Below are 13,006 nucleotides of genomic sequence, written 5' to 3' on the forward strand. Positions count from 1 at the left end.
CCAACCATCAATCAGGAGAATACACTGACCCTAATAAATAACTGTTCGTCATAAAATTCTGTACGTATTATATCCTGCATGCACATAATCTATACTCGTCTATAGTATACAAACAAGTGTAAAGTAATACAGATCGCTGGATCTTTGTAATCGGATGACTTAAATTCAATTGCTTTAGATAGATGACTGTGTGGCCAAATGCAGACCGTTGAACAAGATAATCAGACGGCCCACGATGCAGGGAATCGGGGTGGGGGGCACCGTTGTGCTGTCAGATTGCTACCATCATAGAGTGTTGCAGTGCTCATGATTCTTCCTCTTCCACTGCTACTAGAAATCTCTGGCAGGCTCCCGTGGCCGTGAGAGAGTGATGCCTTAAAATAGCATTACTCATTTAAAAAAACAGTACCACTAACGCCACGTACTAGCAACGTGGTGTGAGAAAAGAAAACGGCATGCAGCACTGCACCCCTCCCGCAGCTAACATTCTTCTTTTCTTGCGGGTAACACTCAATTGCTTTAATTACAGCCAGTGGCGGAGCTATGTAGGGGCAAAACAGTGCCATGGCCCGTCCAGGTTAGAACGAAAACAATGTAAAGTATGAGCCTGACTGGCTATTTCTGAATTTTTTGGGTGGTATTCTTCAGATTGGCCCGCCCTGCTCTTAGTTTGTAGCCCCGCCGCTGTTTACAACAATGTTAATTTCTCTTATAAGCATGTTCCACAAATATTATGACCTGAGAATCAATCTATGATTGAATGGTTAGGAGGGTTGTTTGTACCTAGGTCACTAGAGTTCAAACTTTAGGTTTGACATATGTGTGTCTCATTAACGCAGAATATTCTTTTCGTGAAAATGATGTTCCCGATAGCGAGCAACCTGTGGTGACTGTTAATCTCCAGACCATGTTTCGCCAAAATAAAATATTATGACCTAGCTTTTCCTTTGTTTTCACCCAATATTTTTAGCGTGAACTCTTAGTTATTGATTGAACTAATCAGTCATATGATGCATGTTTACGGAATTTACTTGATCTTTTCAATAAATACTGATAATGTACTAAACAGAAATGCCTTAAGTCACTCCCAACACACAACATTTTAGAATAATCGTTAAATCTCGCCTGCAAAAAAAAAACGTTAAATCTAGACGTGCATGGCACGTGCCATGTACTAGTACAGTTAGATCAGAAGACTGCTAGCTCACGGTGCTTTCCAGTTAAACAAATGCTCACCACCCAACTACCCCTACCCGTGGAAGGGAAAGACGAAGCTTTGAATGCTCCTGTATGAAGAGACGTGGGCGTGAACATGTGTCTGTCTCGGCTGTCCATGATGCCATCATGGCAGCTGCAACCACACTCTCACTACCCACTCCTATCATGTTCGATTCGATCTCCTCCAACGATATATATAATGCCCGTCGCTCAATGCGAACCCCCGGGATCCCAGGCCAAAGTTGCAGTGTGGTTCTAGGCAACGAGCTAGCTAGCACTCTGAAGCAATGAGCTACCAGCTGATGAAGAAGGCCAGGAGCGAAGCAACACAGCAGAAGGCGCCATCTTTGTCTTTGGAACAACAGCAGGAAAAGGTAACATCAATTCACGGCATCACACGGCGTTTCTTTTTCGAGTTTGTCTTTGCATGAATTCCTGTCGGCCATGGTTGCATATATGTATGTGTTTCCGTTGACTGTTTTCAGTTGAATCACGAAACGGGAATAAGGTTCTACTTCCTCCGTTCGGAATTACTCGTTCAAAAAATGAATGTATCTAGATGTATTTTAGTTATAGATACATTCATTTTTATCCATTTTTGTGACAAGTAATTCCGAACAGGGGGAGTATAAGCCAACATCAGAAGATTCTACAAAATTTCTTTTTCTGCCATTCGTCGTGCCTTTTCTCCTCGAAATTGAGGCAAACGTTTTGCCTCGTCTCATTAATCTACCTTACCTATCGATCTACCATTCCATAGTATATACTAAAAGCACAATATGAAGTCCAAAAAGAAAAATATAATACGAGTTTTTCTCAGACGCCACATGAATCCACGTCATCCCAATTATTCTCCAAAGTTAGATCTCCAATTTATTGTTAGGATTTAATAATACCAACAATTCCTCCATCCACATGGAAAGGATTTGCAAAATTTCCTTTTCACGCTTAACAGTTAAGTATATCTTTCTGGCACTCGCCGTGCCTCTATCTATCTATCTATCTATCTATCTATCTATTGTATACTATACACTAAAAGCATAATATATTTTTTTGCATGGTACTAAAAGCATAATATAAGGGGTTTTTTTTTGAGACATCACGTGTAGCCACATCATCCCAATTATTTCTGAAAGTTCTGTAGTTTATCGTTAGGATTTAATAATGCGAACAATTCCATCCGTTGTAGTAAGAGCCCGTGTTCCATATGGAGATGAGAAGAATAGTTGTTTTATAGTCATTAAATAAAAGGTTCTTCCTTCTATTTCTTTGTGCGAGAAAACTTCCAATCTACTCATCTTCAATCATGGCAGTACAACGAACATAGTAAATAGTAAAAATTGCATCCAGATCTATAGACCATCTAGCAACGACTACAAGCACTGAAGTAAGCCGAAGGAGCGCCACCGTCATCGCCCCTACCTCGCCGGAGTCGGGCAAAACTTGGTGTAGTAGACAGTCGGGAAGTCGTCACGCTAAAGCCCCATGGTATAAAAGGTGCTTCCTTCATCTACATATACAAGTAACAATACATTTTTTAGATTACCTTTGGCCATGGGTTGGAACAAACAAAAAGTATACTGTTAAATAAGCGTGACAGGAGTTTCTAATGATACAACCTTTATATCGTAATTTTATATATCATTAATTTTATCAATGGTCTAATGCAATCTTGAAAAAAGTATGAGGCCCCAAATATTTTGATGTAGTATGTGTTGGTCCCTCAAAGAAACGTACGTGTTGGAGCCTATGTCCCAAAACAACTATAATTGGGTGGTGCACAAGTAAAAAAATAGAACACTATAGATTATAAATTGCTATGCTTATCAGTGTGCATGAATGAGCATACAAATATAACAAAAAAATCATATTAATAAGTAGAATAGGAATCATTAGACACATACAAAAAGTTTATAAAATTATTTATTTAAAGGCTGCAGTCTATTTTGCATGTAATATTTTCATCCAAGAGTTCTTTTGAATTGTTCATATAATGCACTAAAGTAAAGCTTTTACAGAATCACTATGAAGTAAAAAAATCAAGAACATTCATTTCTTTCTTAGATTAGGGGTTTGGTCTATATGGTCAACATCTCAGCACACCAATTATTTATGCATTTACAATGGAACACATATAATAGATATACCTGATTCTATGTTCTGGCCAATTAAGCAGTGAAATAGAGGCAATTCACGCGAGGCATATATAGGCGACTATCCAGCTATACCAAAATAATACATGAAGGACACCCATTCTTGTCCTTAGATCAAATAGCTACAAATTGTCACGTTGATCTAACATAGTCTATGAATTATTGGATACAAATAAGATACACTATGAATCTACTGTAGTTAAACATCATAAAAATAACAATATTTTAAGTAGATTCGAAGTACTAAAATGGAAACAAATGTTTTACAGAACAGTTTATTTAAAATTGTACTCAACATGTTTTATTTTCATCGGAGAATTAATTTGAATTTTCAAAAGTAATGTAATTAACAAAACTTTTACAAACTCGAATGTTAATAAAGAATATGTTTTTCCTAAGATTAGACATTTCTTCCGTATGCTCAACATCTCAACATTGATTACTCATGGATTTATTCTGAAACACATACAATATATTTACCCGATTCTATGTTCGATGACGAACAACCATTCTTATTCTTAGAGAAAATAGCTTCAAATGATCACGTTGATATTGAATAGTTAACTAATTATGGATCTATTTATTGGGTACAAAGATATAGTACGACAAAAAGAAGAGATATATGCGTGCATGAATAAGCATACAAATATAATAAAAATAAGCATATTATTAAGCATAATTGGATATTTAAAATAGAGATAATAGGTTTAGAATATTATTTATTCATAGATTGGACTCAAATTCGCTAGTGTTATTGTGACCGAGAATTCTTTCAATTGTTCGTACTAACGAACTAAAATAAAGCTCTTACAAACTCACTATTAATAAAAATCATGTACATTATTCTTTTATTAGGTTAGGGGTTTGGTTTATATGGTCAACATCCTAGCACAAAGATTATTCATGTATTTATCCCGAAACACATATAATAGACTTTTTTCGATTCTATGTTCTTGCCAAATAAACAGTGAAATAGGCAATCCATGTGAGGCATATATATGGGCAAATATCCAGCTGTTCCAAACTATTATATGAAGAACAACCATTCTTATCCTTAGATCAAATAGCTACAAATTGTCATGTTGATCTAACATAGTCTAGGAATTATTGGATGCAAAGACGTAGTGCGGCAGAAAAAGAAGATATACTATGAATCTATTGTAGTGAATTACCCTGAAAATAATCATATTTTAAGTAGATTAGAAATACTGAAATGGACACAATTTGTTCATATTTTTTTATTTAAACATTGTACTCATGTTTACATGTGTAATTTTCATCGTAGAATTCTTTTGAAATTTTCACGCTAACTTAATTAAAGTAAAAAAATTACAAACTCCAATATTGATTAAAAAATCATGAAGAATTATTATTTTCCTAAGATTAGGTGTTTCGTTCGTATGGTCAACATCTTAGCACATTGGCCATATTAATTTATTCTGAAATAAGTATAATATATTTACCTGCTTTGATGTTTTTGTCAAATAAGTAGCGAAATAGAGGCAAACAATGTGAGACACATATAGGCAGCTATCCAGTTGTTGCAAGAAAATTATACGGATAATACCCATTCTTATTCTTAGAGAACATAACTACAAATTGTCACGTTGATATTACAATAGTCTACCATTTTTTTATAAAATTATTTATTTAAAAGTTGCAGTCTATTTCGCATGTAATATTTTCATCCGAGAATTCTTTTGAATTGTTCATATATATAGTGCACTAAAGTAAAGCTTTTACAGAATCACTATGAAGTAAAAAAATCATGAAAATTCATTTTTTCTTAGATTAGGGTTTTGGTCTATATGGTCAACATCTCAGCACACCGATTATTTATGCATTTATTGTGAAACACATATAATAGATATACCTGATTCTATGTTCTGGCCAATTAAGCAGTGAAATAGAAGCAATCCACGCGAGGCATATATAGGTGGCTATCCAGCTATTCCAAAATAATATATGAAGAACACCCATTGTTATCCTTAGAACAAATAGCTACAAATTGTCACTTTGATCTAACATAGTCTAGGAATTATTGGATACAAAAGGCATAGTACGACAGAAAAATAAGATACACTACGAATCTATTGTAGTTAAACATCATAAAAATAACAGCATTTTAAGTAGATTAGAAGTACTAAAATAGAAACAAATGTTTCATAAAACAGTTTATTTAAATGTTGTACTCAAGTTTACATGTTTTATTTTCATCGGAGAATTATTTTGAATTTTCCACGCTAATGTAATTAACAAAGCTTTTACAAACTCCAATATTAATAATCCATATTTGTTCCTGAGGTTAGATGTTTCTTCCATATGCTCAACATCTCAACATTGATTACTCTTGGATTATTCTGATACACATGCAATATATTTACCCAATTCTATGTTCGATGAAGAACACCCATTCTTATTCTTAGATAAAATAGCTACATATGATCACGTTGATATTAAATAGTTAACAAATTATGGATCTATTTATTGGATACAAAGATATAGTACGACGAAAAGAAGAGATATATGCATGGATGAATAAGCATACAGATATAACAAAAATAATCATATTATTAAGCATAATAGAAATATTTAAAATAGAGATAAAAAGGTTTAAAAAATTATTTATTCAGAGATTGGACTCAAATTCGCCAGTGTTACTGTGACCGAGAATTCTTTGAATTGTTCATACTAATGAACTAAATAAAGCTCTTAGAAACTCACTATATAAAAAATCATGAACTTATTCTTTTATTATATTAGAGTTTGGTCTATATGGTCAACATCTCAGCACAAAGATTATTCATGTATTTATCCTGAAACACATATGATGGATTTTTTCTGATTCTATGTTCTTGCCAAATAAACAGTGAAATAGAGGCAATCCATGCGAGGCATATATGGGCAATTATCCAGCAGTTCCAAACTATTATATGAAGAACACCCATTCTTATCCTTAGATCAAATAGCTACAAATTGTCACGTTGATCTAGCATAGTCTAGCTAGGAATTATTGGATGCAAAGACATAGTGCGGCAGAAAAAGAAGATATACTATGAATCTATTGTAGTGAAACATCCTGAAAATAATCATATTTTAAGTAGATTAGAAATACCGAAATAGACACAATTTGTTTATAAAACAATTTATTTTAAACACCGTACTCATGTTTACATGTGTTATTTCCATTGTAGAATTCTTTTAAAAATTTCAAACTAACTTAATTAAAGGAAAAAAATTACAAACTCCAATATTGATTAAAAATCATGAAGAATTATTATTTTTCTAAGATTAGGTGTTTTGTTCATATGGTCAACATTTTAGCACATTGATTATTAATGAATTTATTCTGAAATAAATATAATATATTTACCCGATTCCATGTTTTTTTTCTGAATAAGTAGTGAAGTAGAGGCAAACAATGTGAGACACATATAGGCGGCTATCCAGTTGTTCCAAGAAAATATACGGAAAATACCCATTCTTATTCTTAGAGAAAATAACTACAAATTGTCATGTTGATATTACAATAGGCTACCAATTTTTGGACCTATTTATTGTATACAAATATACGACATGACAAAAGAAAGAGAGGTATACTACGAATCTACAATAGTAAAACATCAACCTATCAAATATGGTAGACTCTCTTCTGCTATATGAAGCCTAGTTTGGACGGATTAAGAAAATCATTCACCTATCCAGTTCATCTTCCCAAGTGTGCCTAAAGAGATTACAATAAATTGACCATCATTTTTTGTAAACAAGTAATATATTAATATCTTATAAAATTAAAATATTGTCAAAACTCAACAAAAAAGAAAAACCACCCGGTGTCTATATGGCATCATCCTTTTATTAGTACCATGGGATATCAGTGGCCATATCAAAAAATAGCTCGGTTGTGTCAAGAGATGGTAAAATTTACGTTGGTATAGACATGAAACAATAAAGGCATTGCATATTATAATGCTAATATTTGTATTGGCAGTTTATTCCATTTTCCCAAATGGTTTTACAAGCACCAACAAAATATTCATATAGTAGTGTGCACGTATCAAAAAAAATACGGCTCATATATTTTCATGACATACCATATTTATTCTATAGTAAAAGCACGTGGTCTACCAAAGAACAATTAAGCCAGAAATCCCACATAAAACGATAATTCTTAGTTCATAGACCAGCAAAATGATAGATCTTCGGAATCACTTTTTTGTCCTTATTATTATTATGAAAAACCGACAATCAAAATTTTCCTTCATAAACCAGATTTAACATATCTGATAAGAATGCCTCAAGCGTGTACTCTAAACTTTAGTTATAAGTACTAATCGAATGTCACATACATACAACAGATATGGCTATAATTATGGTGTTATTTTTAGAAATGGAACATTATAATTATGTATCCACATATTAAAGCTGATCAAATATAGTTCAACCAAATGTGATATGTTATCATGCTCAAAAAATGTGATATGTTATTTATCATAATATTTTTGGTGACAATAGAAACATATTATTTCTAATCCTGTAATATTAATATTATCACATTATTGTTTAATTTTCATACACTTTTGACACATTTAAGATGATGCCTTCGCATTTGCGAGGGCCATCTGGTTAGTTAAAAAGAATTTAAGACACCAAAATGTAACCAAAATTTACAAAGAGCCCTACTCTCGCGGCATGATTGAACTCAAGTACATCGTGCCCACCAAAACCCATATGTTTGCTTTGACTTTAATCTTGCACATGATGATGCATGGTATGGTAGAAATATTTCTAGAAACTCTGTATTCCACACATTCCGAATATCCCAGGACACAAGCATAACAAGGGGTGCAATCCCCTTTCGTTTGTGCCCACTGATGTTGACCATCGAATGCCACCACTCCATAACTGAATTGAATAAGATCACGTTTCAGTGTGAACGTACAAGACAAGCTTTAAATCTCGTCCATAATATGGCTAGAAAATCTACACTAGAGCAAAAGATGTGTGGCCATCTCTGGTTCCCTTCTACATAGCTAGTACTCCCTCCATTCGGAATTACTTGTCGCAGAAATGGATGTAACTAGATGTATTTTAGTTCTAGATACATCCATTTCCGAGACAAGTAGATACATCCATTTCTGCGACAAGTAATTCCGAACAAAGGGAGTACAAGCCACGGTTTGGCTACCCTCTCCGCTGCAATATGTTGGCCAGCCAAACCTGGTCTTGCAGTATGAGCCAAGCGAAAACTTTTTCTAGGGCGGCACATTTTTCCACACCAGCGATTTCAAAGTGGAGGCAGAAGCTGTGCGGAATAAGCCGACTTGGCCGAATAAATTACCGAAGCGGTGAGGTTATGTCATCTAGGATGTCTTCATTGAGGTGTACATCTTCGAGACCTGGTCAAAGACAATAGAAATTAGTGATGTGATGTACTTGAAGTCCAAATTGGAATTGATGTTCCTCATCCATTGATCAACCACAAGGTACTTCAAACAGACAACTCGTCTTGCACTTGAAGATCGCGAAAATGGATGATGAAATATCCTTCAGCTTCCTCACCCCCCACCCCCCAGGCACAACGAGAGCCAAAGTTCACCATTGCAACGGTAAGTGGTTCATATCCACATTATCCCAAGGACGACCCAAACCCGCGCACGGCCCAAACCTTTTCGTTCAAACCATGGTCAACATAAGCGAGGTGCTCAAGCAAAAATTTCAAGGTCAAGGTCCCACCTCACCTTATACTTCCCTCTAGAGTCTAGACACCTTGTCAGCACCGGCCCAAATGAAAGCACTCTAGCTAACGATTGCCTTCATGGTCCCTTTACGCACAACCAGGGGAGTGAGATGACGAATAGCCTGAGAGGAAATGACCACTTTGGTCAAAGCATTTCTACCAGCTGATTTGATAAGCCGTTCCCAATCCCAACCCACAAGCTTTTCGACCATCTTGTTGCATAAATGTTGGAAGTCAATGGTTCTCAGACGATGCACTGACATCGGGACACCGATGTAGTGCAATATAAAATGAGCTCTAGTTGCCGAGAAGGCACGAAGGATGGCATCAAGGTCGGCGCCGAACATCCGATGGTATAGCCGTATAGTAGTACAATTATGATATGTACTATGTTTATGGAACATATAATGGACACTGCAAATCCATGTTAATCTTCAAGTGAGGTCGAATTCGTTACCAAAACACGTACTAGCAATATTGTGTTCAATTAGTTCTAAATAACATGGATGAAAACATCAAAAGCTTCGGTCAAACATGGATGTCGATACACCCATTAAATTTGGATATGATTTTCTGACGGTATGTAGAAATATATAAACGTTCTAACATCAACCGGTGTTATGTATCAAAATCGATGTTATTTTGCCCACTTCATACGCACTATACGTATAGTCGTACATGGCGCATGATCAATGTTAGTACTCCACGTTCTCATAGAAAGGCGAAATTTGTACTGCAATGGGGCTGTGCAAATTAAAAACTAATTATTTTTTCCATAAGAGATTAACTAGTAACTTCGATTTGCACGTATGTTAGATAAATGAGGTGCGGGGTCTCCTTGGCAGTCTGACCGAGGAGATGCCGAGTTTCCTGTCAGACGCCACCATCCGCCGTTTCCTCCGAGCGAGGAATTGGAGCACGGAACAAGCAACCAAGGGTCTCAAGGAAACCGTCAAGTGGAGGCGTGAGTACAGGCCGGATGCAATTTCTTGGGTCAGTAATTTAACTGTATACTCTATTAATTAGCCTTATAGGTTGCTCTATCTTTAAATGTCTGCTCATAATTGTGTGCCGTATTACTCTGCTTCAATGGATTGTGTAAGAAACTCTTCTCTGCGAGCAAATGGCAGGAAGACCTTGCTGAAATGGAGAACGAGGCCAGGAGAACACATGTAGCCGACTACCTTGACAAGAATGGAAGAAGTGTCCTCGTAGTAAACCTACCAATGAAGGTACTTTACTTATGGCCTGCTACACTAATCAATCCATTAGAGGATATTGGTAACAAAGAGTTGAACACCAACGAAGAAGAAAGAGTATCTAACTTTTTTCCCTACTAATTAAGGTTCATTAACTTGTACAACAGTCTAAAGTTTCAGTCAAGGAGCAGATAAAGCACCTGGTATATCTCCTCGAGTATTTCGCTACCAATTCAGCAGATGAACAAGACGACTATGTTGTTTGGTTGATTGACTTCCGAGGCTGGTCGATATCGAGTACCCCATTGTCGACAACCCGTGAGACCATGCACATAATTCAAAACTACTATCCAGGGGTGATAGCCGTGGCGATTCCTTTTGACCCTCCGAGGATTTTTGAATCTTTTTGGAAGGTATACAAAGATTCTAAATTGTGATGTTTTATGCCCACATCCAACTTTTTTTTCTTCTAATCATGCACATATTGACGTTCGTGAGTCATGGGTTGCCCGACTTAGAAGGGTGGATATATAACCTTGCTGTAGGTCTTTCAGTCTTGCCTCATATATATAAGGTACCTAATTAGGAATTTCAACACTATTTTCTGATAGCTAATCCTAGTTTTCGTCCGCACCAAGCACATGTAGTCGCTGCCAACTTACATGTTGGTATTCTCTAAAGAAGTAGCGGTAAAACCCCACATGAGCGTCCACGCGCAATGGAAACGGAAAATCCATCCCTGTCGGTGTTTGCAATCTTGTGAAAGTGCGTTTCCTGTTTCATCAGTGAATATTCCAATTTGATTTAACAACTTTGCCTTTACTTGATTTGCAGATAGCAAAGAACTTTGTCCAGCCAAACATGAAAGAGAAAGTGAAGTTTGTTTATGCTAACAAACCAGAGAGCCTGAAGATAATTGCTGACATCTTTGACTTAGACACGCTGGAGTTGTCGTTCGGAGGAAGAAGCACCAGTGCAATCTTTGACATCAACAAGTATGCTGAGAGAATGATAAGAGCCGACAATATGAGAGTAACATCAAAAGACACAAATGGCAAATGATCTCCATGAGCAACGACCATGATTAAATACAAGTTGCTTGTGAGCCATACATGCTAATCGTCTGCCTGCGAGTTACTAGGCTACTATATATATTAGTTGAGTGCCCATGTTGCCACGGAATACAAAATAAGCACACCAATCAAATAGTTTGTCTTCATAAATTTTTGGAATATGATGGCATCTGGTTCCATCCATATAGCAACATATACTTGTTCTCCTTTTCTTTCTTCCTCAACAATCGTTACTAGTTGACATTTTTAATACTAAGAGTTTTTGGCAAGATATTCTTAGTAAGAAGTACTTTCTTTCGAACAGAACTCTGGGACAATTGGTTTCCAAACCTGGTAACTCACATTTTTGGCAAGGGTTGATGGAGTTGAAGAAACTTCTTTTTGTACCTGTTGTATGAAAAAAAATGGAGATGGTCAAACCAGGTATTGGGAAGATCGGGGATAGTTGACAATGGCCTTGCTACCTCCTACCTTGGATTATATTCCATTTCCTTAGACTAAAATATCATGGTTATTTATGTTTTTAGGAGAGGTTTGTATAACTTACGGTTTACAAGAGCTATAGTTGGGGAGAGAAAGGAACAATGGGACAGGCTCAGGACTGACTGTCCTCAGGTGCCGTTAATTGAAGAGGATAACCAACTCATATGGCTTTTATCTACTTCTGGTTAGGTTTATGTTAGTTCGTTGTACCCAATTATGAGGTTGTCCCCTATAGATGTACTTGGAAAACAAAGATAACTTTGATGGTGAAAACTTTCATTTATCTGGCTCTAAGAGTTAGTGTTCTAACAAGATATGTATGTGCTAGAAGAGGCAGGCAATATTGTCAACAATGCTTGTTCCATGATGAGAAGGAATCTATTTCAAATATTTTCTTTGACTACGCTTTAGTTGAGAGGAGATTTGTAGCGTGTAAGGGCCATGGCTCACACTTTTTGGGGTAGTTGTGTGGACCACCCATCTACCTTGTAATTCGGAAGGTGAGTTGGTTCCATGCATTCGGAAGGTAAGTCGGAAGGTGCGTATGCTTTTGTTAGAGGTTGTATGTTCCGCCCATCTCGCCCCCATGCTTCTTCATTTGACTTTCAAATTTGAACCCATTATATCTTTTGAATCGAGAGTCCAATTTATGTTTTGTTTGCATGTTCGTGTTCCTTGTGACGAGAGCTTTTGATTACCTTCGACCTGGTTTTGGATGTACATATGGCATTCTTCCTATAGATCCTAGGATTTATCAAATCTAGGAAGTGATGATGCTTAGTAAGGAGATATTTGCAAGCCCTTATTATCACAAAACATTTCAGTTTCCCGAACCAAACATAGAGGTGATTCAAAAGACTAATAAAAAAGGGGTAAGGCTTAAGGTTTCACCTGCAACCGTGTACATGCGCTCGTGATTCTATCTAGATAATCAACATGGCAGTGCTAAACACACTTACACATATCATGTGATGTAGGTTTGCCAAACCGGCTTCATTGTCTGCTTTAGTCGGCACGCTTTGCTAGAGGCCACTACCAACCAATCGAGTAGGTTGGATGTTATCTAACCTGTGATCAAGCTGACTTGAACCTGAGGGGTCGCGTGCTTAAGGAAGGGAACCTATGAGATCGGATCCGAGG

At 36.3% G+C, this 13,006-nt stretch overlaps 1 protein-coding gene across 1 annotated transcript; it reads left to right on the forward strand.

Moving 5' to 3' along the window:
* Window positions 1–1,505: 1,505 nt before the first annotated feature.
* Window positions 1,506–11,372, forward strand: LOC119282153 (phosphatidylinositol transfer protein 3-like). Its single transcript, XM_037562472.1, has 5 exons — window positions 1,506–1,592; window positions 9,928–10,104; window positions 10,242–10,343; window positions 10,478–10,723; window positions 11,145–11,372. Exons 1-5 carry the CDS (start codon window positions 1,506–1,508, stop codon window positions 11,370–11,372), a joined length of 840 nt encoding a protein of 279 aa, XP_037418369.1.
* Window positions 11,373–13,006: the final 1,634 nt, after the last annotated feature.

The sequence above is a fragment of the Triticum dicoccoides genome, chromosome 3B (assembly GCF_002162155.2).
Source record: "Triticum dicoccoides isolate Atlit2015 ecotype Zavitan chromosome 3B, WEW_v2.0, whole genome shotgun sequence".
Classification (NCBI taxonomy): domain Eukaryota; kingdom Viridiplantae; phylum Streptophyta; class Magnoliopsida; order Poales; family Poaceae; genus Triticum; species Triticum dicoccoides.